The sequence below is a fragment of the Harpia harpyja genome, chromosome 3 (assembly GCF_026419915.1).
Source record: "Harpia harpyja isolate bHarHar1 chromosome 3, bHarHar1 primary haplotype, whole genome shotgun sequence".
NCBI lineage: Eukaryota > Metazoa > Chordata > Aves > Accipitriformes > Accipitridae > Harpia > Harpia harpyja.
This window is the reverse complement of record NC_068942.1, coordinates 45,125,504-45,152,527: the sequence shown is the minus strand read 5'-3', so window position 1 is coordinate 45,152,527 and position 27,024 is coordinate 45,125,504. Positions and strand designations below refer to the sequence as shown.

Here is a 27,024-nt window from a genome sequence, read left to right as displayed (position 1 = left end):
CAAGCATTTAAGCATGACTCTTCAGGTGATCTGTTGCCAGGTTTGAGATCAAATGAGGTTGGAGATATTATCAATTTAAGCGAGCACATGCATGTAAAATACATGTTCAAAAATACTTTGCAGAGCTGGACTCAGCACTGCGTAGTGCAGAGAATTCGCAACTCTTCCTGACCTCCCTAGCACCTTTCAGGAACTGCTCAATACTTCATTTTGTTCCCACATGCATTTTGTTTGAGCACTACCCTCAGCCCCACTGGCAGCTCTTCCCAGCTCCGAGTTGCTTAGTACACATGGCAGCTTTCAGGGGTTCAGGCTGCATTCACATGCCGCTTGGAAGTAGCCTGGCATATAACTTCACAGGGCGAGCCCGTTGCCAACTTTTGTCCTTCCCCTACCTGTTGGTGCATTGCCATTTGCTGCATGAGAATGACGTTGAAAAGTGTATCTTGCCCAGTGTCCTCAACTGGGTTAGTATTTGAGTGGGGTTAGTATCTGAGCCAGTTTAATCCAGAATTTCCTAGGTCCCCATTCTGTATCTAATTCTTCCACAGAACAGATGTCTAATCTAGTCCAGTCCATCTGTTGTGTTGCAAATGGCAGGTTAAATTGTGTACGTGAAACAGTGCATTTAACAGGGCATGCAGTTTACAGGGAGAAGATGGGGAAAAATCTCCTTTGAATTGATTCTCTTCCTCACAAATAACTTGTAAACAAATTATTTCTTTAAAAAAATAAAGTATTAATCACTCCACCTTTTTTTTATCTAAGCAGCTTGATGGCAAAGGTATGGCCTAGTCATCCATTTCTTCCTGGGGTTTGTATTTGATTTTGCAAATACCTGGCACTTGGAGAGGGTCAGTTTGCATCCCCCTCTCTCTCCATTACGTTGTGTGCTTAGAGGGGTTTGTGTGGGCTATGACACCTGGCTCCCACGAGATCCCACATCTGGTAAAAGATAGAGTGTATGACCCCACTCCCAGCCTCTTCCTTACCTCCAGCCTTGCCCCATCATCTGAGAAGGTTAAACTAAAAGCAACATCTATGATGGCAAAGGTCCAAGTTTGAAATGTGTCCATTGTATGTGTTCAGTTCAAAAACAACATATCAAGGCAAGTGCAGTCCTTACAAGTAGCACCCCTGGGCCTTCTTTTATTCCAAAGCAGAGATATTTACCCAAGGAAGAGAGGGAAGTGACGGGGTAACAGAGTACACATGTTGTGAAAATATGCAGGCAGAGACTGAAGAAAAAATAACATTCTGCCACAAGTAGCTGCCTTGTTCCTCAACTTTTTTTTTTTTCCTTCAGATTAGAACCAGCCATTTCTTGTGCTCTTTCAAGCACCTTCTGTGGTTTCCTGACAGCTGGCTGGAGAGGACTGAAATCTGGCTTGAAAAATGGGCCATGGGTCATGTTATTTTCAAGAGAGGAGAAGCAAAAATTCCCATAATGGTCAAAATTCACAGGTTTGGGGTTTGGTGGGGGTTTTTTTAGAAAATCAGTGGTGGATATTTTAATATATAACTTTAGTTTAACATTATTAATAAAGAACAACTACAGAATCAGCTCTTCACTTCTCTCTGATTGATTTATAATAGCAAGCAATATTTCACATGGAGTTGCAGCCTGTCCTTTTACTCTGGTGTGTGAGAGGGAAATGTTCAGCTTCATAAAGGAGTATGCTGGGATTTTCTGGAAGTATTTTTTTTAATGATGTGATAACACTTCTCTTGCAAAAACTGTTTCATTACCAGAAAGATAAGTCTGAGCAACAGCCTGCAGGCTGGTATTTTTGCTCCTGGCGCTCCTGAGCCTGAATTGAAAATACCGATACATTCCCAGCTTTATGTTCAAGCAGATGGTTTCTGTTAGGATTTATAAACCTTTCTGGTCTTTTGTTCTTTGGTGAACAAGTTATCTTTTTAAACTATTTTATAAAGAGAATACTTAGCTCACAGGAGTGCTAACTTACTTGACCTGCATTTTAGGGCATGAGGCTTCCTCTTGGGAACAGGGTTCACTACCCCTGCAGCCAAAGGGCACAGCCCAGAAAAGCAGTGCTGTCAACTGGGTTTAAGGAAAGAAAGGAAAGAAAGCAGGAGCAGGGTGAGAGGTACAAGAGAAAAATGTCAGCAGGAGGCAGCAAGTAGAGAAATTCAACTATCATACCCTGCTATATAGAGAAAGCCAAGAAGTCCTACTGTCTGTGGAGCATGAGGAAGGTGAAAGTGTTGATTGACTCTTGACTTTTGAACAGATGGGTGGACAATCAACCCCAGGCAGTGGCAGACCATGCTTGGGGCAGGTACAGCAGCACTGGGAGTGGAGGGACTGCATGAGTGGAGGACTGGGACCACATCACCTGACCAGGGCATACTCTGCATCAGCAGCTCTGCATCCTGCAAGATGTCTCCCAGAGCATCTTTCTTCTCTCTGCTGTAATAATGTGTTACAGTCCTTTCTGTAGAAGAACTAGAATAGGGTCAAAGGAGAGTATTGTCAGTATGGTCCAGTCCATCCATAACACTTCTAGAGACTCATTTAATGGCAATTTTAATACGTGTTTTTTTTCTTTTGCAATATGAAGATATTCTCTAAGAATTGGAATGGAAGCCCATTCCATACAGTTCACTGAATGGAGTGGATTCTCATGGGTAACTCAGATAAAAATAGTCACATATTCTTAATCACAGTTAACTCCTTTAGAATGAGAATAAGCAGCACAGTCTAATGGGTAGAGGATGTTGGTGGAAACAAGGAGCTCCTTAGTTCTGATGTTCGCTCAGCTCTGGACTTGGTGAGTCACAATGGATAATATGGGTAAACACTTTCAGCTAGTAGTTAATAATATTGAACCACTTTGTGAAAATGTGTGGGATAATTAGTTAGCATCTGCAAAATGTTTGGAAGATATCAATTTCCATATTTCTGCTAATTATTTGTGACAGTGCATCATACTGCATGGTGTAAAAGAGATCTGTTAAATTAACTAAACAGATAAATGCATCTTCAGATCCCCTCATGTCCATGCTACAAATGATAAAAGCCCACCAATAAAAGATTAAACTGATTCAATCAAATTTTCTCAGCACATCACTGAGTCGCACTGATTTATATGAAGCTATTGCCTTCATTAATGATTTGGCTTACTGTGTCCAATGTATTTATAAACAAAATTCATAAATACAAAATTGATCAAGTGAGAGGGTCTGCTGTCATAATGTCTATTTTCATTAGGGATTTCTGCACCAGAGGTACAAAGATCATTGTGAAAGGGTATGTTTTATAGTCTTCAGCTGTAGAATGAGCCCTTTCAGTGGTATTAACTCTCCCACATTCACACCAGAAAGTTGACTTGGCTTCTGGAGGTAGTACTAAGTGCCAAAACAGATTACTGCTACTGTGTAACCAGTTTTCACCTGTTTTTGGGTACGAAGGCATTAATGAAAGAATACTTCTTGGAATGGTTTAATGGTTAGAGGAAAGTAGTGTAGTACAATTCACGGCTTTGCTAGGCAGTGGCTTAGGTACACTGAGGGATTGTTTGCAAACCACAGCAAACCACTCTACCTACCTGTAAAGCACCTTCCCTGTCAGAAAAATGGGTGTAAGAATATTACCACTTTGCAGACTTTGTTACTCATAAGCTATTTGCAGAGACTTAATGCTCTGAATCACTAGCTATTCTTATTGTAGTACGATTTTTTTAAAAGCTGCTTTTTTTCCTAGTTTTTGTATGATTGGCTATCATAGCAATAGCCCTGTTTTTCATATGACATACTGTACTCACTATTGTTTGAAATCACCATTAGAACACAATAACGTTTTCTTTCAAACTGGCTTGTATTTTTTCCAGCACTGATTTTTTTTCTTTTCCTTTCCTGTTTATCTAAAGTAGCTGAAGGAAAAGGACACATTGCGTCAAGGCTGATAGGACAAGAATTAGACCTACTGTATGTGCTGGTCGTATTCAGGCCTACAAGCACTTCCTTTCTCCTCCCCCATACCTAAAGCCAGCTCTGCTCTATTCTTTGGGGTGGGCAGGATATGGAGATTTACAAGACCTCTACCCTTTGAAGTACTGGGAGACCACAGTTCTTTCACGTTTCTTTACAAAGCCTGAGGAAAATAGGTACAGGGATCATGAGGATGGAAAGCTTCATATTCCTCGCGTTTCAGGTAGTGTGTTTGCCCTGGAGTAATAGTAAAGGAATACTAGGTTTGCTGTGATTTGGTGCTTGGGATTGGTTACAATTTGAAACTTGGTTTGGGCTTAGTGCAGAGCCAAATTCTGAAGTGATTTAGTCGTACTGCATACATGTTTACTCCTGCGTGGGTATGGACATAATGGGAGAATTTGCCCTCATGGAGTTGCAAAGGATTTGTTAACACACGGAAATCCCGCCAGTTTAATTTAAATCAGTTTAACAGATTTACTGAAACTGGTGCCACACCCATGTTCCTCATCTGTTTAAGCTACATTTCAGTAAGCACTTACACAAGGGTTTGCAATAGTTTAAGTAAATTGGATATAAACTGTATATTTACTTAAAGCAGTGTAATTTTCCTATGTAAACAAGAATGAAGTCAAAACCTATGGACAACCCCCTTCCCACGAACCCAGCTGGAAGGCATCACTAAGCCCAGTTACTTACCACGGTCCTTTGTCGGCCACCTCCAACTGCTCAGCCATGGATGGGGTTTGTGCGTATGCTCCCCAACATGTTTTGGGGAGGAGGGTAAAGGTGCATTAGTTCAAACCACTCATTTAAACTGATGTGACAAATCCTGCCTGAATTACACTAGGGAGCACTCACACTGGCAGCTCTGCCGACTGCTGGAGAGACAGCAGCCCTGAGCAGGGTGGCAGAGTTAGAGGCAGCTGGAGGGCAGCAATATCTCAGACTAGGACAGCTGTTTGCAGAGTGAGCATCTGCCCATCGCCTAACTTGCACACAGGCTAGGTTCCCTTCAACCAGCTTATTCACGCTTTACCCCTTACTAAAGAATTCGAAGTTGATTTAATTTACAAGTCAAGGAGCATCAACTTCTATCCACTACTGTGCCAATATTCAAGCTGTCACACATCAGGAGATTTGTCTACTGTAAATCATTTCCATTTCCCAGTTAGTGCAGAATATTCAAGAGAGCAGGTTTCAGTTCAAAATCCAAAGGGATTCCACTTGCCATTTCTCTTCAGGGTAGTTTATTGTCTATAATTCTAACTCTGGAATACCTTTGCATAGCTACTTTTCAGTTTCACTCTTAGGTTTTGCTTTGTTTGCCATTGCTGACCAAAAGCAGCCTGTTTCATTTGCACTGCCTTCAGTGGAAGTAAGTGGGGCAGGATCTAGTTGCCTCTCTTGTAACCAGGGAAGATCTTTTATAAATATCTGAAAAAGCACTTTAGCATTAAGGAGCAAACATGTAGGACCTCATGGGCTACGTTCAGTAGCAATTGAAAAGTGGATCAAATAGTTTCTTTCTGCACTTCCCCAGGGTTCAGCTCCGTAGCAGTTTAAACTGCTCAGTCTGCTGTGTTCCTACTCATCCAGCTCCCAGCTGTGTGTTCCCCTCTCCTTCTCTTGCACTGGCACCAGCATTTTCCTGACCTGAATAGTTGCATGAGCTGGCTTAAACTGGCTGCAAAACAATCCTGGGGGATTTTTTTAGGCCACTCAGCTGAGACTGGTTGAAGGTGCCATTGAACTGCATCTTTAGATAATTGTTCATCAGTTCCTCTAAGCTTTCCCATTACATAAGGGAGCGGTGGCTGGTGCTGTTTGCAGGACAGTTTCTGAATTTGGTGGCCTGTGTTTCACAGTTGACTTACAAATGCAATTCTCCATGCAGCTAGGACCTTTCATAAAGATGAAGCAGTATACATTCTTAAAACCACTTTAAAGAGTGTCCTAAGTTAATTGCTGTATAGGCTGTTTAACATCATGAAGTGTTTGATTTCAGTGGGATAGTACAAGTCTGCAGACTTACATTAGGCCTTTTGCTCTGTAAGATTGGGCCTACTTTGTCTCTAACAGTTACTAACAGTTTGAAGGCGTTTGCCTTTCAGAAGAAGTCTGTAGCAAGAGCAGGGGTTAGAGCTCTGTTTGCTGTCGCCTGTTTCTTTCCCTTCCCAGTAGAGAGCTGTTGATTGCCTTGATTGCTTCTCCATAAGGGATCCTCACTCCATGTTGACATACAGGTCTGCAGAGCAGTGTACACATCCAGGATGGGACCTAGAACTTCTCATCTTTAGTCTTTCTGATAAGAGTCAGTGGTCCTCCTTGCGTTTAACTAGGGAAAGACCACAGTCAGTCCTGGAAGCTTTGTTGGTGTCAGCAGAGAAATCCCAGACTGAACGGCCAGAGCCTATAAACAGTTCCTGTCCTTAGCCTTCCTCTGCCTGATTCAGTGGCCACGCACTGGCAGACAGTGGGCAAGCTTGTGCTGCTGCTCATCCATTGTGTGTTTTGTAGTTAGAGAGCTCCTGATCCCAGCATTCTTAGGGCTTTTTATTTTTTAGCAACACTAAACTAATTTGAAGGCAGAACAGAATGAGAAAGCTTTGATCAGGCAATCCGGGGGGGGGAGGGGGGCGCGGTTTGCTATGTTTTCTCCATCTATTGAGTAATCCTTGGCAAAAGGAGGGTGATAAGGGGGTAGTGGATGGCTGTGTTCGTAAGCACGGAAGCACGTATCGCTACGCCTGCAGTACCAGAAAGCATTAATAACAAAGGCATTGTAGACACATGAAAGCCCAGGCAGTGACCTCCAAAGGAAGTCCACAGGTTAAGACCAGTGCAGATACAGGCATGGAATTGCCCCTGTTAACCAGGGAGCAGGGAGCATCTGGGCATATCGATGTGTCCTAAGTGATCTGTTAAGGAGTTTAAAGTTCTTTTGGATGTGTTTGGTCATTCAGGCATTTGGAATTGCTGTCACCTTATCGTTGATGGACAGGCAGAGCTAGTCACACCATGATTGTTGCAGTTGTCTTATACCTTCCATTATAAAATCTTGTTTTCATCTAATTATAATTTACCATAGCATTTGAGCCAAAAATGCTTATGTAAGGGACTTGTTTCTGGATGGTTTTGATGGAAAGTTTCTTCAAAAAGTTTGTGCTGAGGCAAAAAGTGATTTTTTTACAAATGACTGAAAGCAACTCTTCTCTTTTTAAGAAGCTCTGTAGCCTCCATTTTTGAGTACAGATTGCACATTATTGATGGATGAATGGGATGTTAGGAGAAAAAAAGAGGAAGGATTTTTATTTTCACGTGAAAATGCAGATAGTGATACTCTAAGCACACTCCAGCACAAGGTCGAGTCCATTTTCTTTTGAAATTTCTTTTTCTAGCCTTTAGGAACTGTTAGGTCACTGGAAGGCAGTACTAGGGAATGGGAAGTTAAGCTGTATGCCCCTGTTCACAGTACTCCTCTGGGCATCTTGAAGGAACAAGAATGGGAAGCAGCGAGGAGTAGAACCACAACAGTGATGGGCTGGGAAACTGTTGAAGCAGAATAGTGTGGGAGTGACAGCCGCAATGAGGTTTAAGACGGGGGGTGAGATAAGAAGGAGATCCATGTAGGGAGATATAGCTTAAAGGGACTCATCTGCAGACCTTAAATGTACGCTGAGGTTTTTGAATCTCGCTATTTCACTGTTATGTAGCAATTGGCTGACAAGATACTTGCTTCATTCCCCTCTTGCCTTTAGAAAGAACAGTGTGGTTCCTATTTGTGCAAGGAGTTAAAAGTATATGTCTTAGATCTAAAGCTATCCGAACCCTAAAAATACCAGCATTTTTCTGTGATGGAATGTTGGGGAGTAATGCAATTTGACATTTAAATTAATAAGTGTTTGACAACACTAAACCAAAACCTGGTATTTTGGCTGTAGGATTTTCCATCTAATACAACTGAAACTCAGTAAATTTTGCAAAAAATGCCATGTACGGCAACAAGTCCAAATCCTGATGTCTTTTCACTGATGGGCCCATTCTGCGGAAACATTGACATCTCATTTATGAATCCTCTGAAAAAAAGCAGTTCAGTAGTTCAATCCAGAGCAAGGGGGATTTTTGGTGAACTGTAAGGCAAGAATTCTATCTGAAGAACAATTTAAAATTTAAAGATCCCTTTGGTAAAATTGTATCTACTTCTTTAGTACAAATGAGTTCATGCTAAGGGCAACTTTTTACTTTGGTAATAACTACATTTGTTTCTTTCCCTAAGTTTCTTTAAACTTTTGGAGTACTCTTGTATGTAATTTGAGTTTGACCTATTTCTAGCAATCACAGAACTTGCTTCAATCTCCAGCTATTCTGAAATGCTCTGTTTTGGTATTGGCAGCATTTAAACCCTTCTCATCTTTCCCCTAAAACTGGAAACTATCTCTTGATTTGTGAGGGGTAAGGAGTGGCCTGAAATGATAAAATCGTCTTAGGAGACTATAAAATTTATCATGAGATGGAGATCTATTAGCATATAAAATTTTCTTTGGCTTGATTGCATCTCAAAGTTTACCAGAACATACACAAATAGTTTCTAGTTCTAAGAAGTACGCAGACCTCAGTTTTGCATATGGCTGTCTCTCCAAACCACAAGTCACTAAAGAATGTCAGTGTGATGTTTGGCTGGTTAAAGGAGGGCAGCACTCCTAAAGCAGGCTTGTGGTTTTATCCCTGCAGTAAGAAGACTCAAACGTTAGAGAGATTATTTTCTTTCACATGTATTAGAATTTATTTTTTTTCCACAGTCTGAAGTAGCAGCACCTGTGTAACCTTATTTAACTGCCTTCACACATTTTCTTTCCCTCAGCTAATATTCTGCCAATGTGACAAACTTTCCTCTCTTTGAACTGCAGAACACCGTGAAAACTGGTATTTCTCAGCCTTGTCCAATAATGTCTTCTATGTGCTGTTCTTTGGGAGCTGTCATTTTACTAATACTGTAAGAACATGACTACTATCAAACAAGAATATCTTACAGGGAAGTTGTTACAACTTGCTAAATAAAAGAAAAAAAAAAGAAGGTTGATGCATATAAGGATCTATTGTTTGCTCAGCCCTGAGCCTTTCCCAAGCATGGATCATTACAGATAATTTGCTGCTGCTCTTTGATTAAGAATTTTTTCTCCAGTAGACGCTATGAAGAACGTATATCCATAGACTTGAATTCAGTGTTAACAAGAGGATCTTGCAATTGTTTCCTTACCTTTATGTTGACAAAAGTGAAAAATAGTATGTTTTACAACCTTTAAACCCTTTCCCATCCTCTGAGGGCCTGGGGGATGTTCATTCAGTTTTTGGCTTCTCAGCTCATTTTGCTAATGAGAAGGCTGGGGTATTTGAAACCTGCATGTAAGTTCAGCAAGGACTGCAGAGGACTGAGACTTGTCACATATTTAATTTCTGTTCACTGGGACACTACAGAAAAATAATGTTACTCACAGTTTGCACACCAACCAAGGAATCTTGTCTCCATTCCGGTTTATTTTCCACTCACAAGAATATATCCTTTTCTATCTCCACAGTGATGGTAGTTCACAGCAAATGATCTGCCATGTGGGTAAGTGGCATTCAATTCCTCACTTGCTGCTCTCTGCCATCTGGTGCAATTGCTTGCTATCTGTTACTTCTTATCCAGCCTAACAGAGCTGACTGTCCCTGGCATGGCCTAGAATTGATTTCAAAGAAATGCAGGTCTGTGAAAGGATAGGTGCAAGTTCCTAGCAAGAGGAGGCAATTCATAGCTGAATTCAGTCTTCTTTTGAGTCCAAAATACCTGCCTTCCAGTGACCAGAAAGTCTTATTTTTACAGTGAACAGCCCTTTTGTTAGAGCTCTTAGTAACATAGGGAAGGGAATTTGTTAAAATACTAATTTTCTTTCCACAATATCACTTTAAACACGAGCCAACTCTATGTTTTCCTGAGAACCAATGAGGCTTGAGATTTTTTTTTAATTAAAAACCAGCAAAGGTGGGGTTTGTATTTCCTTTCCTGTAGAATGCATTTGAAGCACCTCTGTCTCCAGCTGGCTATGGGAGCAGAGCCAGCCCATAATGGTTTCAAGCCCAGTGTGTGCATAGGGAAAAGGGTTTTCACCTGATTGATGACTCTGAAAGTATTTGCAGCACAGACTGCTGAAGCTGGTAGCACTGAAGTTGTTTAAAAGTGAAGAGAGAGGAGGTGGATGTGTTTTTCAAAACCTGGCAATTCTTCCCTGTCGAGTGCAGTAAATGGTGCATGAAGGGTCTCATTTCATCTGCTTGTGGGCACTCTGCTCCATGAAACCTTTTGAAGTGGTTGCCAGAGGATGTAGCTGAGATTGGTTGAACTTCCTCGAAGTCCTTTTCCCTGGCCCTACAGCCATTCTTTCAGCTGGGCTGTCAAAAGTTTTGTTATTGGGGCTATCCATTAGGGCTTTGTAGGAGTAGGCCTGAAAGTGAATTGTTCACCATGATATTGCTTAAGAATGCAAAGCAGTGTGACATTGAAACATCTTCCACAATCTCAGTATCCTTTCCAACTTTACATAACATTTACTGCTTCCCAGGCACCATATTGCTCCAGTTTTAATCTGGATTTCTTAAGAAATTCATAGTATCTCTACCTGATCTGTTACACAATGGCCCCATTGTAATTTCCTTAGGTATGATAACAACATTATTGTCCAGAATGACTTAATCTTTGCTTTAGGGCCTTGTGATCTTGCAGTCATCTTTATAGCACCTCGCTAATGGGAACGCTTCCAGCATTATGGAGAGGGGAAAAGGAAACATGTTTGTAAAGGAGTCTGCTCTCAATCATCACGTGTGGGTAGGAGTGAGGTGTATTATGTTCAAGGTTCACAGGTTCAAGGAGCAGGAAGTAGGATAGGGTGTTAAGCAGAATGTGAAACGGCCCCCAGGATTGCACTTTGGAGGAATCAACTTCTTTTTGAGTGGGGAGGATAAGACATCCTCAGGAGCACTTAAGAGTATGAAAAAGGTAGAAGAAATATGGAGACTAGAAAGAGCGGAAGGAGACTGAGGAAAGAGCGAAGGGCAAGGTAGCGCAGACGTTGTTCATTGGGATCTGCATCTGTAAAAATGGGGCTGGGTATCTGAAAATGTGTTTTTCTGCAGGTTTTCAGGTTCCTGCTTCTCACCAGCTCAGAAGCTGCATGCATGGCCTGTTTCATGATAGATTAGTGTTTCCATGTGGAACCGTAAAGCGCAGACATGCTTGAAGATGGGCAGGTGGCAAGAGAAATTATCTGAGCTTTATCAAAAGCCAAAAATTCGGGGAGACAGACGTTTGGTTTCAGTCCTGGGCAGATGCTCAGGTCAAGTCTTATTTTGTCCAAACCACTTCCCCTACCCTTAGGCGTGATATTTTCAGAGTGAAAGGACAGGCAAAGCCCAGGGAGATTCCAGAGCATGGCTTGTTTTGCAGCTGGCTGGACATGGAATTCATCAGCGACAAAGCAAGACTCGCTCTTCTCCTGCAGATATAGCGAGAGCTCGGACTTGTGCACGCACACAGAAGCATGCACACGCATGCATGCGCACACACCAGAACAAACCAGTTCTCTCCTGTCTGCTGGGGAGGCTTCAGTTACAGTATCTAAAGCCAGAGATTTCATTTAAGCCATTCGGACTCTGAGCACTGTAGCTCTGCCTGCCTCCTTCCTCTCTTAGCACCCAGCCAGAAAAATCCTCCCCCTTGCTTCCCTCCCTTTCCAGCACACACAACACAAAAAGCAAAAACCGACTCAAGCTTGCCTTTGCAGCTGAGACTTATCAGCCAGAACACACACATGTGGGTCATCCATGGGAACTCGGCAAAGTGTTGGATCAACGAGAGCACTGGGGGGGGAGTGCAGGGCAGCGGGAGGAGCAGGGCTAGATTCTTTTTTTATCATTGTTATTATTATTATTGTCTGCTCTTTTAGAAAGGAAAAGGAAGAAAGATTACAGCAGCTTTTCTATTAAATGAAAAGATTAGCATGCCGTGGATGCTTTGCTGGGGCGTGATGAGATTTGCAGCAGATGAGTTGGTTGCTAGGCAATGCTAATGAAAAGCAGGCTTTCAAAACTTATGTGCTGTGTGGGCCCAAAAGTTATCTAGCCTCCCTCCTGCAGCCCCCCGCCCCCGCCCCATGCAACCTCCCAAATATTTATAAAATCCTCACCAGGAACAAGAAAGCCAGATGCTGGGCTGGGCTTTTGACAACTCGCTCTTCCTGAGCTGCCTGGGAGACGCACACGCACGCACACGTGCACGCACACGCACACACACACACACACACAAAACTTTGCTGATTTTCTTTTCCTCCTTATAAAGGAGGAGGTAATTGAAAACAAAACAACAAACTTTAAAAAAAATTAAAGTAAAAAAAAAGTAAAGGAAGAAGAGTGAGTGGTGGCTCCCAAACCAGCTCGGTCTCCTATTCTGGAGTTCAGTCAGAGTTTAGGGCTTGCATGTGTGCGCGTGTGCATGTTGGGGGTAGGTACGTGTTTGTTTTCGATTTCTCTCCATGCGTTTTCAAGCTGGGCTCTAGCTCTTCCCCTCCTCCCGTCCTGCTGCAAGCCTCCTTTCCCTTTCAAGGCCTTCCGACACAATAAGCTTATTTTCCCATGCTCCCTGTGAAAGCCAGGGTATGTGCGTGAAAGCTGCAGCCTCGGAGGACCCTTTTAAATACAGACATTGAATGTTGCTGAAGTTACAGACAGAGTTTCTGCTATTTTTACAAATGACCCATGTCTTGCTCCCCTTCTCAGAAGTATCAGCATTCTTAGTTATCTTACCATCTGTCTCTCTCGTTTGTTTTTTTTAGTGAATTTAATGTTAGTATGACAGCCTTGAAGACTGATGTTTGCTGCTTGCTCCATATTCTCCTTATTATTGCTCTGGCTAGCGTGCCTCAATCCTAAAGCAAAGTCCTTTCACATCAGCAAAAAAGGATATTTCCATGGTCAGTTCTTGGCTAAAACTGCCAAAGAGGCAGCATTTAACAAGGTCTAATTCAAAATAATCCAATTGAGTCATATAGCCCTGTCATGAAAAAGCAACACTTTGAAGTTACTGGGCTACCTTGGGCCTCTAGATTGGGCAGGGGAACCTGTAGAAGCAGTGCCTCACTGCACTGCCCATTTTGTGTTTCACCCATCCCCTGCCCCAGTATATCTCGTTGGACATGAAGGGCTATAGTCTTACTTTAATGCTAGTGTGTATTTTTCATGAATGCTTTTAGGGAGGTAAGAGGTTAGCATGAATTGGAAACAGAATTTAAAATTACTCTGAAGAGTGAATATGAGTCTCAGATGGTGGTCCCATAAAGGTAGTCCAAGTTTGACCATTAACGATCTTGGTTGAGGTCTGCAGAAGCCGGTGGCACTTGGCTTAATGAAAACAAGAGCCTGTGGGGGTTTTGTGGGATTTTTTTGTTTTGTTTTGTTTTAAAACACGCTGGAGCAGCTCTGTTTTTCCTGGACTCTTTCTCACTGATGCCAGTATGAATTGCTAATCAATAAGAAATTCCTCGGGCAGCCAGATTTTGTGGGGCTGCTGCAGTGACCTCTTTACACCATGTTTCAGATGGCAAAGGCCTATATGTTCTTTTTTTCCTTTTCTCCTTTTTTCTACCATCAGCACTGTTTTAGTCAGTACTACATGGATAGATGAGATACTAAACCAAGTTCCTGATCATGTGTGGTCATTAAAAATCTCAAAGCATTCCCGCCAGAAGTTAATCTTTCAATTATCAGTTAGGGGAATTCAATTTTGCTTCCATAAATTCTTCTGCTGTTTCAATTAAATAGGGATGGCCAATTTCTCAATGCTTGGGAATACAGCCAGCTGCTGTGCACAGACTGTGGGATGACTATTCAGGTAACGCTCCATTATTTGAAGTAAGAATTTTGGTCCTGCAGGATACATTACAGGACGTGTTAGGGAGTGTGGTAAGGGCAAAGGAACCACGTGCCCTCCCTCCTGTCCTTTGTCAGGCCTAGCAAAATGCCTGGAGGGCTCTACGTTTTTGAAGCCTGGCTCCAGGCATTCCAAGGCTGCACAGACATGCCTGCGAGGTATTGTTGACCTTTATAAAGGGAAACTTATTTTTCACCTTTTTCCTAAGCTGTTGTGTAGTAGTGTCACCGGTGGCCAACTAGAATAAAAAGTGATGTACAAATGCAAAATAGGGGCATCTCTGGAAATGAACATTATCTGATGTTCTATACTCTGAAATCAAAACTCAGCATGTGCCTTTCCCACACGGTTTTGCTCCCATCAGAGCGGTGTCCTGAAAGCCTTCCATGCGCATGCCCAATGGGGTCATTCCTTGTACTGCATGTCTTTGCAAGCAACCAGTCAAAGTGCTACAAAAATACTTTGGTTTGTGATGTTAACAGAATTAGGTGATGAATGTAAAACATGGCCAGTTTTCATTCACATGAGACTGCATTTTTCACTTTTACACTAGCAACTACTGAATTTTGACCAGTCAGGTCTTACTAACATGCTGGTCAATAGGAAACCCATTTGATGGTCACCTCTGTGACCTCTGTGCATGCTATACCTTGTACTCATATATGCACATGCAAATATACGAATATATATATGCATATATTCTGAAAGGAAGTGTTGACCCCTCCAGGAAACAGGAGCCAGACCATGTGATTTATCTACATTTACTTGTGGGAGATAAAGTTGGGATAAATCTGGTAAAACATATTATCCTGTAGGCTTCAGGGTGTTTGATTTGTTTAAAAAGTAGCTGACACATTTCAAGTGTGCAACTGAAAGCATGCCTGATAGCAAACTTTACTTCATATAAGGCTTGCCTGTGTGCCGCTGGAGTCAGTGGACTTTCTACGGAGTAAGATAGGGTGCATTACAGATTTGGGGGTAAGTACTAGCAGATCTATGCAAGCAGAGCAGTATTTGCCAATCAAGAGATAGCAAAACATTGAATTTTTCCCTACAAGAAATGCTGTGTAACTGAAATTTGCTTTGCTGGATTTCTGGTTCCACGACTGCCACTACCATCCCTACTGATTGTTTGGAGAAGGTCCTCTGCAGATTCACACACACTCAATTGATCATGAATGAAGCTAAGAGCAGTTATTAATCTTACTGCCTGGTTGCACTCTAAACCCCCTTCTAATCCTGCCTCTGTTCTCTTAGACAATGAATGCAGTGAGATGAAGGCAGGATCAATGCCAGCATGGAGCTGCCCTTTTTAGTAGTTGTCGTGGCAGGGTTTTATACATCAGCAACAGTGAGTGGTTCTCAGTGTACTGGAGGGAGAAGGGAGTGAAGATGAATTAAAAGGGTCAGACATCGTGCTCCTGAAGGGATGGCGGAGTCCCATCCTGACTCTTGGTCTCTGGTGAATTTTTGGGTTCCTTGTTTTTAATGACTGACCTAATGAGACATTACAGCCCTACTGCCCTTTGGAGATCCATGAAGAGCTCAACACAAGCTAAGAAAGGGTGCATTGTGTCTTTGATCCACTGGGCAGTATTTCACAGGCTGGCAGATTTAATAAAATCTCAGAGGAACCTCAGCTCATTTTTTAAGAGGCTTAACATTGAGTTAAAAGTTCCCTTTACTCCTGCATTGTTGGAGACCATTCCCTTCTTGTGTGCTGCCAGAGGACCTGCAGGGAATTGGGGCTTCATGAGCCCAGATTGGTTGTAGGCAGCTGGTTGAGACTGGTTAGAAATCTGCAGGAGGAATAGCAGGATGCAAGAAGCTTCCTAAGGCTTTTTGAGTTTCTCAGTCTTTGAAGTCATCCGGTGCCTCACATGCAGTGTGAAAACTTTGCTCCACACCTGAAAGGAAAACCAAGCTACTGATAAGGCCTTTTGGTCAGTCATTTTGAGCTGCATGATATGAAAAAGCTGTGTCTTGTACCACTACTTCTAGTACTGTTATTTGTACCGCTGTCAACATTCAGTGAGGATAACTGACTACACAACTAGAAACATGGACAAGTTCACTATCAAGAAGTCGTCCCCTGATACGGTGTTTATAGAGATAGCCAGAAAGCAAGTATGAAGGTGGAGAAGATCTTACAAACGTTGATAAATGGATCCTTGGAGCTTCAGATAGTGCCATAGTTTCTTGTTCAAAGCTGCTTATCTAATGAAAAAAGCAAAAGTTGGGGAAGAATAGCAGAGAGCCATGCAGGCTGGAAGAGATCCACTCAAGCAGCAAGCTTTCTTTGATGTTCAATGCTTAGGACTGGGAGCATTTGGGCCACAAAGCAAATCACTTTGTGCCATTTTGGAGTGCAGACCTAGAGCAGGTCAAAATCTGAAAACTGATGAATACTGAAAACTGCAGAGTTTGTTTTTGAACATCTGATCACTTTAACCACTACTCCGCTCACTTCTGTTATTGTTATGCAGGTGCTGGTTGTGGACTGCATGGATAATTTCACAGCAAGAGTTCCAATCTAAGCCATATGTTGACCCTTCAGTCTAATTTCATATAGAACAACTATTGCTAGGAAAATGTTAGTGATTAGTTTAAGGGAGAGAAAGGATTTTGCTTAGATTTTCAAAAGTGCGGGGTAAATACTTTTGAAGTCCCAAGCACTCAAATATTACCCTTTTTTTGAGAAATGAAATACAGGTCTCATGGTATTTCAGTCACCACTATCTCTAAAATAGAATCCTGTACAAACTCAGAAATTCACTGCTAGGTTGCTGCTTACTCCCATGGATAATGCAGGCTGCTGGAGTTTTGGATTTGAAACAAAAATGGAATCTCCACCCAAGGACTAGTAGTTAAAATTTTTATTGTCATTGATTGAAGTTTGGCTTTCTCGGTGGATAAAGGTTTACATACTTTGAGAAGCTTTAACATGAGCAATTAGCCAAAATTGGCACCTGAAATGATTGGAAATGGGGACGGGAACACTCCAAACCTTGCTTTATAAGAACTTTTGCCAATTTATACTTCTCTTGTAATATAGCAGCTGAGGCCCTCCTTTCATTGATCCTCGTAAGATCCAGCAGAACCGTGCTCCATTCCTGCTGGCAGATGCAGATCCTGCAGAGATGAACAAAATACAACCTCCACGGATAAGATAACTCCTTTCTTGAGAGAAGACAGCAGAGGGGAAAAAATGCTTTCAGGAAGAAGAAATTGCTGTTTGGAACTGGTATGTCGGGGGGCTTTGTTAAATATCAAGAGAAAACAAAGAAAACTAAATGAACTATCACAAAGGAAGAGGCAGTCATGTAAAAGGCAAAGATGATCTGTGAGATTTTGCAATAGCCTCCCGAGGGGAGCAAGGCCTTTTGCTTGAGACATTTAAAATTAGACTGGACAGAGCAATGGAAATTCAGCATACGGGCCCCCTTGGGACAGAATGGATAAGCCACTGGGTCTCCCTTTGCATGTTCCCTTACTCTTTTGTAACTCTTCCTGAATACCTCCATTCCAAATAATCATTTGTCTTCCCTGGACGCCCATCCTGGCTCTCTGTTCCTCCCCTTTTCCCCTTTAAGAAAGGAGCCGTGTTTGATTCATGGTGTCAGTTATCTTCCAAGCTCTGTGCCGATCCCAGGGGTAGGAGCTTATGGGGCTGATGAGGGTAGGAGTGATCAACTGCAGGCTTTCCTGTTGCTGAGCTTGCTGCAGGCCTGACCGTTTTTAAGACTTCAACAGATGTTTCTGCTTAGAAACTATTGGCATCTTTATGGACTGTTTTTTCCATTCTTCCCTCCCGGCCTGTGTCCCAGCAGCAATGAATTATGTAAGACTACATTCTAGCCTTTTCTTTATTAATATTTCTGTAGACGCATCTCTGAGAAGTACATCTACAGTTCTCTCTCATAGTTTTAGGTGTGTCAGCTTTCTCTTTGACCAAAACACCCACCTATCCTTAAAAACACTTACATGCCTTTTCATCCTCTTGCAGATACAGATGCCAAAAATACAAACACTAGAATCCCAGCTTCTGGCTTCAGATTCAAGACATCTCTCACTGTTCATACTGTGGTCTTAATCGATATGCCTTGTGCTTAAAGGTTAACCCCTTTCTACGGAGCTGCCTTTATGTTTCTCCTACTGCTGGTGCTTAACGAACAGTAATTAATAATAAGTAATGGAAGGAGATTTAGAAACTGCTGCTAAAGCTCAAAACAGCTCCAACAAGCATCATCCCCACTTGTCTTAGTGGTTTAGCTGACAGTTATCAGAAATGAACAAGTTTCAGACAGTCTTGAGTGGAATAAATGCACTGGGCTGTATTATTTGCACTGTTGATAAGCACTTGTAATCCCACAAAATACACGATGTAATGTGTGCAGGGGACCTGATGCAGTCTGGGTAGACTTAAACCTTTTACATTGTACAGCAAAACTTCAAAGCTCAAAACTGGCTAGATTAAGTTTCTTAAAAAGATGATGTAAGTAATATGTGCAAGACCACATGCAGATTACTTTAACTCGGGAGACAGAGAAACTTTCTGCATTGGAAAATTTGGCATGGCACCACCAGACTACTACTTGATTTCAGACGTACTGTAGTAGCAGAAATAAGCTCTTTCCTTCGTTGGGAACACACTACTAGAAGGAGACAGAGTAGTCTTAGCCAGTGTGCCACAGCCAAATGTGGGATTTTCATACAGGCCTATGTCTAGTTATTACAGCAAAGGGTTGCTGTAAATCCTCTTGATGCACTTAGCAACTGAATTCTCACTGGAAGAAAAGCACATCTTTGCCAATATAATGCTCTCATTGTTCACCACCTCAAACTCTTTTTGTGACTGTGCTGCTCTGATAAGGCACAATGTCATTGCAAGTGGTCCTCTTGGCATTTTATCCTTTCATGAATTTAGTGCTGATATAAAACTGCTGAGTAGATGACTTCCTTTTATTTACAGTATATGTATAGTTTTCCGGTAACAGCCAAGCAAGTTCATGTTGTCCTACACAGGTGCCTCTGCACTGGTTTTGCAGGACTGTGAGGGCTAGAGAAAGATGCAGTCCTTTCTTGGTACCTTGTCTGAGACTGTCCAGCAAGGGAGGCGGTGATACTGGTGGGTGTGATCTGGCTTTGGCTCACTGAGGAGACAAGCTGGACTGGTCATCCGGCCACTGGAGTCCCCCTCCAAAGAGAGTAGAGTGTGGTATTGTTAGTGCAGGCACTGGATGTGGCTCAGCTAGCCTGGGTGGCCTGGGCTCAAAAGAGGGTTCAGCCCTCACTGAAGTCCCCTGCATTTTCCCTCCTGGAAGTAGAGTGGTGAATCTCACCTGGTAAGAGCTGAAACATGTATACAGTAGGAGAATATGAGTTAAACTTTAATTGTCCCAGCCTTTTTCTGTCTTTCAGTAGAAAACCATACTGTAAGGGTTGCCAGGTCAGCCAGTCCAGCATCTTTTGTCAGTAATTGCTTTTGTGAGAGAGTTGCATACAGTAGGCTCTATGTTAGACAGGGATTTTTTAAGGCTTTTTAGTATTTATTTACTGGAAGATAAGACATTGCTGATGTGAGCAGGTATTTCCCCTGTTTTGAACAGGGAGTGCCATTGCATTTGTCAACATTTTGTCAGCTGATGTAAAGAAGAGACAAGCTCTGTGCCCTAATGTCTTCAGAGAGCTTGACATTGCACAAACATCTTTGATATACATCCTCACTGCTGCCTGGTTTTACCGTTACTGTTATTTTTAAGACCTAGTTCTCTACTGGTGAAGAGTCACATAGCAAAATGGAGAGACAAGATCTGAACTCAAGAATTCCTGTGCTTGCTCCTTTAGACTGTGCTGTTTTTCTTAGGAGAGTTTAATTCACTTCAGGATCCAGGAGAGCTACGAGCCAAGCTATGAGCCATTATCCACTAACAAAAATCTGCAATAATAGCAAATGGAGCATGTAAGCTGCCTTGCCAAGGAACTTGATGCTTTCTTTTCTCAGAGGTCTCTGTGCTGAAGGTCTCCCCAGATCTCTCCCTGTTAAATATGAAATCTCCTAGCTCCCCAGGGTCCATGACTGACCCCCTGGCTAATGGCTTTTTGCCAGTGCTGTTTTGTATGGTTATATTGTTGGCTGACACTGCATTTTTACAGTTCAGTTTTGTTTCTCATAGTCTTAGAAGTGGCCATTTTCATTGTCAATAAATACATCTCTTTGCCCAGTACACAGTATTCTCCTGGCAGCTTGGTGCTCACAGACTATAGGGAGCTGTAAACAACACTGTTTATACTTTCTGCTGATACCAGAACATTAGCATATAAATAGGGGAGAGATTTAAACAGGCTAAAACAACCCCAGCCTGGCCTATTGGGAAGGGCGGACAAGCTGCTTTTCACTCTCCTTGCCAAGGATGTCAACTTTTCTGTGGGACTATTGCAAGAATGAAGGGCTTAAAGAGATGGGAAGCCTTTATCTAACAAAAGAAAGGTCGATGAGCCTTAGAAATGCAGAAATGGACTGAATAAGTCTGCCTGTTGGGATTTCCTTGTGAGCCCTGTTGGTGTTAGTGTGGCGACGTGGAGGGAGGGAAATTACTTACTTAAAAATCGCCATTGAGCTGTTGGATAAGAACTTCCTTTAAAGGGGGACTTACAGTAAAGTGTTAAAAGTATGATAATTGCACCTGGAATGAGCATATCGCTTTAGGAAAAGTTATTTCATTTACCTAAAGAAACATATCATGTGACCTTTAGCATTTTTTTAGCTACACAGTATTTCAGAAACATGGTGCAGCCAAATACTAAATCAAATAACCTCCCCTATCTTATCTATCTATTGAATTACTAAAATTCCTCTCACCTTTGGCACCAGTGAGAGATAGGCATGAATGCTGCAGTTACCATAAAATGGATTGAGTCCTTTTTTCATGCAGTTGAAGTTTGATTTTATTTTTTGTAATAGAATATGTAAAGCAAGGTTAACAGAAGCATAGAGGCAAGGGAGAAAAGAGGTTCTCAGTTAACAGTCCTTTGGAAACCAGAGACCAAGACAAGGAGAAAGAAAAGCCAGAGATGATGTTTCCAGGTGAGAAAGAGGTACTGTGAGATTTTAAATAAAGCTGTCACATGAAGAGTGGGAGTGAAACTGTGAAACAGAACTTATCTGTGCTTAGGATTTGTTGTGGGCTTTGGTTATGTGCCTCAGCAGCACATAGACCTTTGGAGATACTTCCATTTCAGGGCTGGAGAGCTTTGGCTGAAGCAGCCACTTGCCACATTCTCCTTCCCTCTGCTGGGAGGAGGAATGTTTGCGATGTCGGTTTTCCTCTTCAGAAGCAATGAAATTTTGTGCCAAAAGAAGAAATTCCCACAATTTTTTGTAGTGTTTTGTACCGTCACCTTTCTCCTGTCTCTGGAAAAAAATGGTTTCAAAGTTACATTCCCAAAACTGGAAGAAACACTATGATTTGCACAGTGTTTACTACACAAAGGTTGCTGCCGGAGTGTCTTGCACAGCCACTGCTAAGTGTGGCAGTGAGAGGGGCACATGAAAAAGAGGAGGAGATGGAAACTGAACGAGCTTTTACTCTATGCCTCTTCCTAGAGCTCTTCATTTGCCACATCTGCATTTGGTCCTCCCAATGCCTTCACTCATGAGCCAAAACAAAGCTCAAATCCTGGAATAACTGACAGTGATGGTAAAACACAAGTCAAAAGGCATTTTCCAAAACAAACTGCAGTGCGCATGCAAGCTTGTGCCTCTGCGGTCAGGAGCTAGTGCAAGCAGGAGGCAAACCTGTTCTTTGCTTGGGGTGCAGGTTGCCAGCAGATAAGTCACTGCCTTTGTGGGGGTAGGAATGTCTGATTGCACACTGCTGGGGTGGGTCCATGAGAAAAGGAGACATTTCTGCACTGGGGGGTAGTGGATGTCCCAGAAGGGGAGAGGCATTAGGGGTAGAGGGCTGCAGAAGACTGTATTTCAGAAAAGGCCGTGATCACAGAGCCACCATGTTCTCCCACAGGATTAGTTGCCCTTAGATTAACCTCATTAGCAGCAATTATAAAGTCTGACACATTTTCCTATCATTATCTCCCCTGTATCATGCCGTAGAACATCTTCCTCGTGCTTCTGTCTTTTTATCTATCTGGTAGATTAGAGACCAGAGTTTTTTCACTGTGTTATCTCTCAAGCTTTTTTCCTCCAATGTAAACTGGCACAGGATACGTTGCAGTGATCGAAGTTTAGTATCTCACTTTTGTCGGGCAAATGTGAGATGAAAATGACAGCTAGTTATTGTTCAGAGAGTAACCTTAATACCACTGAGGATAAAACTGTGCTTTGTCTTTGGGTTGGGGTTCCAGTCCCATGGGCTTTTCCCAGTCTTTAGTGAGCATGGGCCTGGCAAAATGCTCTCCATCTTGTGGAATTCCAGGGCCTCTGTTGGGAAGGAGGTGGCTAGAGCACCACTTTCCTGGTGGCTTGAGGGAAAGGTTAATAAAGTACGAAGGTGGCCTGTGTTCAAGGCAGGATGGTCAGCCAAAGACTGAGCAGGAGAGAGGAGCTAGGAAGTGCATATGCAGCTCTCAAAGTTAGTTTATTTAAAGGATGTGTGTGCCCAAAAGACAGAGCAAGGATTCTGTTCAAACCTGGCAAATGTGGAAACTAAGCTGAGATGCTCTTTGCTAGTGTGGGTCTCTAGCACTGGAACAAGAGTGAAAACAAACCAGGGATTGCGGTAGTGGAACTAAGAGAGCTGCTTGGCCATACAGTCCTTATGCTGGATTTAAACATCCTCTGTATCACAGTGGACATTCTTTCTTCTTGCGCCCAAAGATCAAGCAGAATTAAACCAGAGCAACACTGTAGGCATTAGAAGCCCAGGATGGAGAGATGATCTCTGGAATTGAGCTATATTAAATGTTCCCTCCTGCTCCATACACTCGGTTTATGTATATGCAACAAGATTAACTGGAAGTTCGCCCTTCCTCAGTTTAGTTGCCACTTGTAACCTAGGCAGGTCCCATTTGGTCTCCCTCAAAAGAAAAAAAATGTTGATAGGCCCTGTTGTATATGCTCCTCTCACCAGAGGGCAATGAAGTCAAGTCTCTTAGTGTAGGACTGTCCGCTATCACATAAGCAATGCTGCCTGTGTGCCAAAACCCAAAGAACACCACCTGACTCGGCAACAGTATTTGAGTAGAAAGGTGGCACTGGGTCAGGGTGACTCCAGCACAACAGGTGGCATACAGATAAGCAGGCTGCCCCAATTGTCAGCAAAACAGCATGGGATACCAGTGGGAGGATTTGGCAACAGTCACTGCAGGAGGAACTGGCATTTGCACCTACTTTGCGGGAGATAAACTTATCTGCATCTCAGTAAATCTGCTTCCAAAGTGGCTTTCATAGCCTGCATTAATAAGCCAGATGCATTGCAAAAACAATGGGGTTTGGAGGCAAGACAGTTCAATTCAAAGCAATTGAAGTCAACCTGCAGCACAGCTCAAGTGCAGAAAAGCTGTGATGGACAGAGGGCCTGCAGGAAGTGAAACGGGAGGAGAGTTGAGCATGAGAGCATGAGCTGCTGCCAGTCCTTGGAGGATTTTAGAGGGCTGATTTGAATGGATTGAATCAAAAGTGAATGGGAGAGGCTAACCCATGCAAAGAACTGCATTTGTAATGTCTTCATTTTTCCGTTACCTTTCCTTATTCTCTCTAGAGTGCTGCTATTGCATCTCGCAGCACTAAGCAGCTCAGCCAAGGACCGTCATTTGGTATTCCAGTCTGACCCAGTATTTTGCAGGGTGCCAAACAGCCACAGTGTAGATGCCTCAACCCTCCCCCCAACCCCAACACACAGAGAAGCATCTATGCAAAGCCTTACAAAGCCTTTCAAATGCCCTGCAAGCGGGACAATGATAGGAGGAAATGAGATCTCTTCTCAGATTTCAAGAGTCCATTTAAAAATTATGCTGTGTGGGTGAACTGGGGTTCTCACCAGCAGGCTTGGGGAAATGAAACTTTTGCTTCTGGGTACTAGTTTGACTTTGATCCAGGAGGCCCATCACAGCTACTATTTAACATTTGACTTGGACTGTTGGAGGAGAGTGTGTTTGGAGGGACAGTGACTTTCTGTGAAGCCCTGCAGCCAGGTTGCAGCTAAATCCCAGCCTGTTCGAACAGTCGATCCCATTTCTCATCAAAGAAGGCTGAGAGCAGGATAGGCTACGAAGGATCAGCTCCCACTCCTTCCTGGAGCAACTGAGTGGCATGCCACCTCACTGCTCGTGCTCATACCTGTGCTGTGGTAAAGGATTTCAGAGTCCGGAGCTATCAGTCCACCACCATGCATGAACAAAAAAAGTGTATTTGCTATAAGAGCGCTGGCCTGGGAAGATGGCAGCTCGGCCAGCCTGAGCTTGGGTGCACCCACTGTGCCATCCCTCCCTCACCACTTGATAAATACTCCGCTCCTTCCCCCACTCTCCTGCCCATTTTCCACAGCAGAGAGCAGACACAAGGGGACCCTTTCATCTTGGCACATCCCCTTGCTGATTAATGTGATGCAATGTTCCCACAACAACACTATGCCCGCCATGTAATTAGGCGGGAGATAATGAATGCTTCAGAGACTATTCAGGCAGCAGTGCCCGCCTCCCCGCCGAACAAGCTCCTTTCTCAGCAGTGAAGCCAAGTGGAAGGAGAGGCAGCAGAAATGCCATTGGTGCCACACTTAATTGTGCAGGAATCAGGGGCTCTCGCAGTAGAAAAGAGAGTAAGGGCCGGTGTGGGAGAGATGGGCAAGTGGGTCTACTCTGGTATCTCGGGGCCAAACTTTTTATTGTGTCTTTTCATGTGTTTGACCTTGTGGCAGGAGAAACCTTAAATGTGCACATCTCTGGCTTTGTATGTGTGCGCCGTTTTTGTTTCAAATCATTAGGGAAAGCCATCATTTAATAAGCATAGGAGTCTGTCTTCTCAGTAACCCAGAGGCAAAGATGCTGGTGCTACTTAGTGGCCTTTGAAATGTGGGAAACACACTGGGGACACAATAGGCTTATTCTCTTTTAGGGGGCTTTACAGTTAAGCTGCCATTGTCTGGCTAACATTAGCAAGAAAGATACTCCCCTTTCTCCCCGACCCCTATGTAGACTCTGAGAAAACAACCAATTGGTTTAAAATGCACTATCCAAATGCCTTCAGATCACCGGAGAATAAAGCCAGCAAGGAGCTGAAAGTCTTGTCTGATCAGCTGGAAGCCAATGAATCTACTGTCAAAGGTCTTAGCAGAAATTCAGTCCTCTGCTCAAATTGCTTTCTGGAGTTTTTTGTCATTTGTTTGTTGATGCAAAATCTTTTTAAACTTCATACCTGAGCACACCACGTACTAAATGTAGGCACTGCAACCTGTTGTAAGCAACTGGTAAAACTCATCATAAACTGACTTCAGGAGTTATAAAAATAAAAAGGTAACTGAAGTTTTGCGTTAGGCGCAAGTAGGCAGAAAACAGCTCCTGGTGATAGTGATGAAGCAGGGAAGCTCAGTTTGTATGTGGATTAGGTTAGTTTCTGAGCAAAAGGTCACCGGAGGGTGGAGTGTATCAGAAAGAGCAACTTACAAGTTATAAAATAGAACAATTCATATGCACGCTTATATTTAAGGCTGCTTCACTCCGACAAGCTCTAAAGCCATAATGTGCCCTTTTGTAAATAAGTACGTTCCCAGGCAGAGCCACTGATCACCCTACTGAATTAAGTGACAGACTCTTTTGTGCATCCCTTCTTGAATGGCAAATGGATGCAAGTTATATTATTCTATTGCTTAAACCCATTTTCTAATCAATTTAGTATGTAACGTACACTGCGTATCACTGCTGCACATTTTGAATTTGCATCAGACGATACACAGAAAATTTGTAAGCTTTCCTAGTATCTACAGTGTCAAGAAAACAAGTTTCCCTGAGAAGCTTTTCATGTTGCAAAGTAATAGTAGAGTTGTGACCAGAAAAAAAAAAAATTCTGGCAGGGAGAACAGCTTTTACAAAAGAAAATCAGTTCCACTGACATCTTCACAGAGCTACCCAGTGGTATGCATAGTCATGTGCCTCTGTGTCATACAAACACTGCATTCGTTTGTGCCATACCATTGCATCCCAAAGCAGATGCACGTAGTCTCACTGTAACCCTCAGATCATGTGTCATCTCTTTCCCCTCCCTCTGTCACATGCACAAACACGGCCTACAGGCTCTATGTGTGAAACTGAGACGGGAAATAGGTGACACGTGATGTGAGGGTTATGCTGCTTCTAAAATTGTTGGTCAGCATTTTATTGGTGTCAGGGACTCAAAGGTTAAGAGGCAAAAGAAGTGATATTAGAACAAAGGAGCGCGGTTGTTACTGCCCAAAACTGAGAAAGAACTCTGTCCTGAAAGCAGATTCAAATGTTTTCCTTCTGACTAGGCTGTTTGCTGGCAAGGAATGCTCTAGCACGAACTTAGGTTAGTACTTCTCTCAGTAGCATGATGTCCTCCAGAGGAACGTAAAGTCAGTGTCAGCATTGAGTCTGATTTGTAAACTGTATATTGATGAGTGCCATTCCTGTAAATCAGTCAGGCTGAGGTAAAGGTATTTGATTCTCTTACTGACAGCTTGAGGCAGCATCCTGTAGCAGCAAACATGTTCAACAGGTTTCAAGAGGAAATAGCACAAGCACAACTCCTGCAGGATCTATGAGACCAGCTTGCTCTCATAAAGTAAGATATCTCCTTGTGATCTGTTTTTCCCCTCTGCCTAATCTGATAGCAAAGCAAATTGCATCAAACTCCAGCACGCACTGCACATCTGGGAGTGGATTTTCCAGTACAAAAGCCATTCAGTCCCCAAGGGTTCAGTGACATGACCTTTCTCAGGGCAACCCGCAAAGAGATTGGCACTTCTAGAATTATGTGATGTTGACAACATCTGGAGTTCAGTTGTCTCTGGTAAAAAAAAAGATGTTTTGCTTCTGCTGGTCACAAATTTCTCCCCAGGTTCACCATTCTAATTTCTGTTTAAAGCTGGATTCAGCCAAGAAATGAACATAAATTTGCTTGGAAACTGTCCCAAAGA

General features: G+C 42.8%; 1 protein-coding gene across 10 annotated transcripts in view; it reads left to right on the top strand.

The window, feature by feature from the left end:
- Positions 1-27,024, top strand: part of RAD51B (RAD51 paralog B) — a 489,201-nt gene that overhangs the window by 363,536 nt on the left and 98,641 nt on the right. Inside the window, exon 11 of one of the 10 annotated variants that reach the window (XM_052782389.1) lies at positions 9,534-9,568. The exons of the other annotated variants lie outside the window; for them this stretch is intronic. Within the exon in view, the coding sequence (XP_052638349.1) occupies positions 9,534-9,556 (23 nt within the window). The 3' untranslated portion in view covers positions 9,557-9,568. The remainder of the gene's footprint in view (positions 1-9,533; positions 9,569-27,024) is intronic. 10 annotated transcript variants of the gene reach the window in all.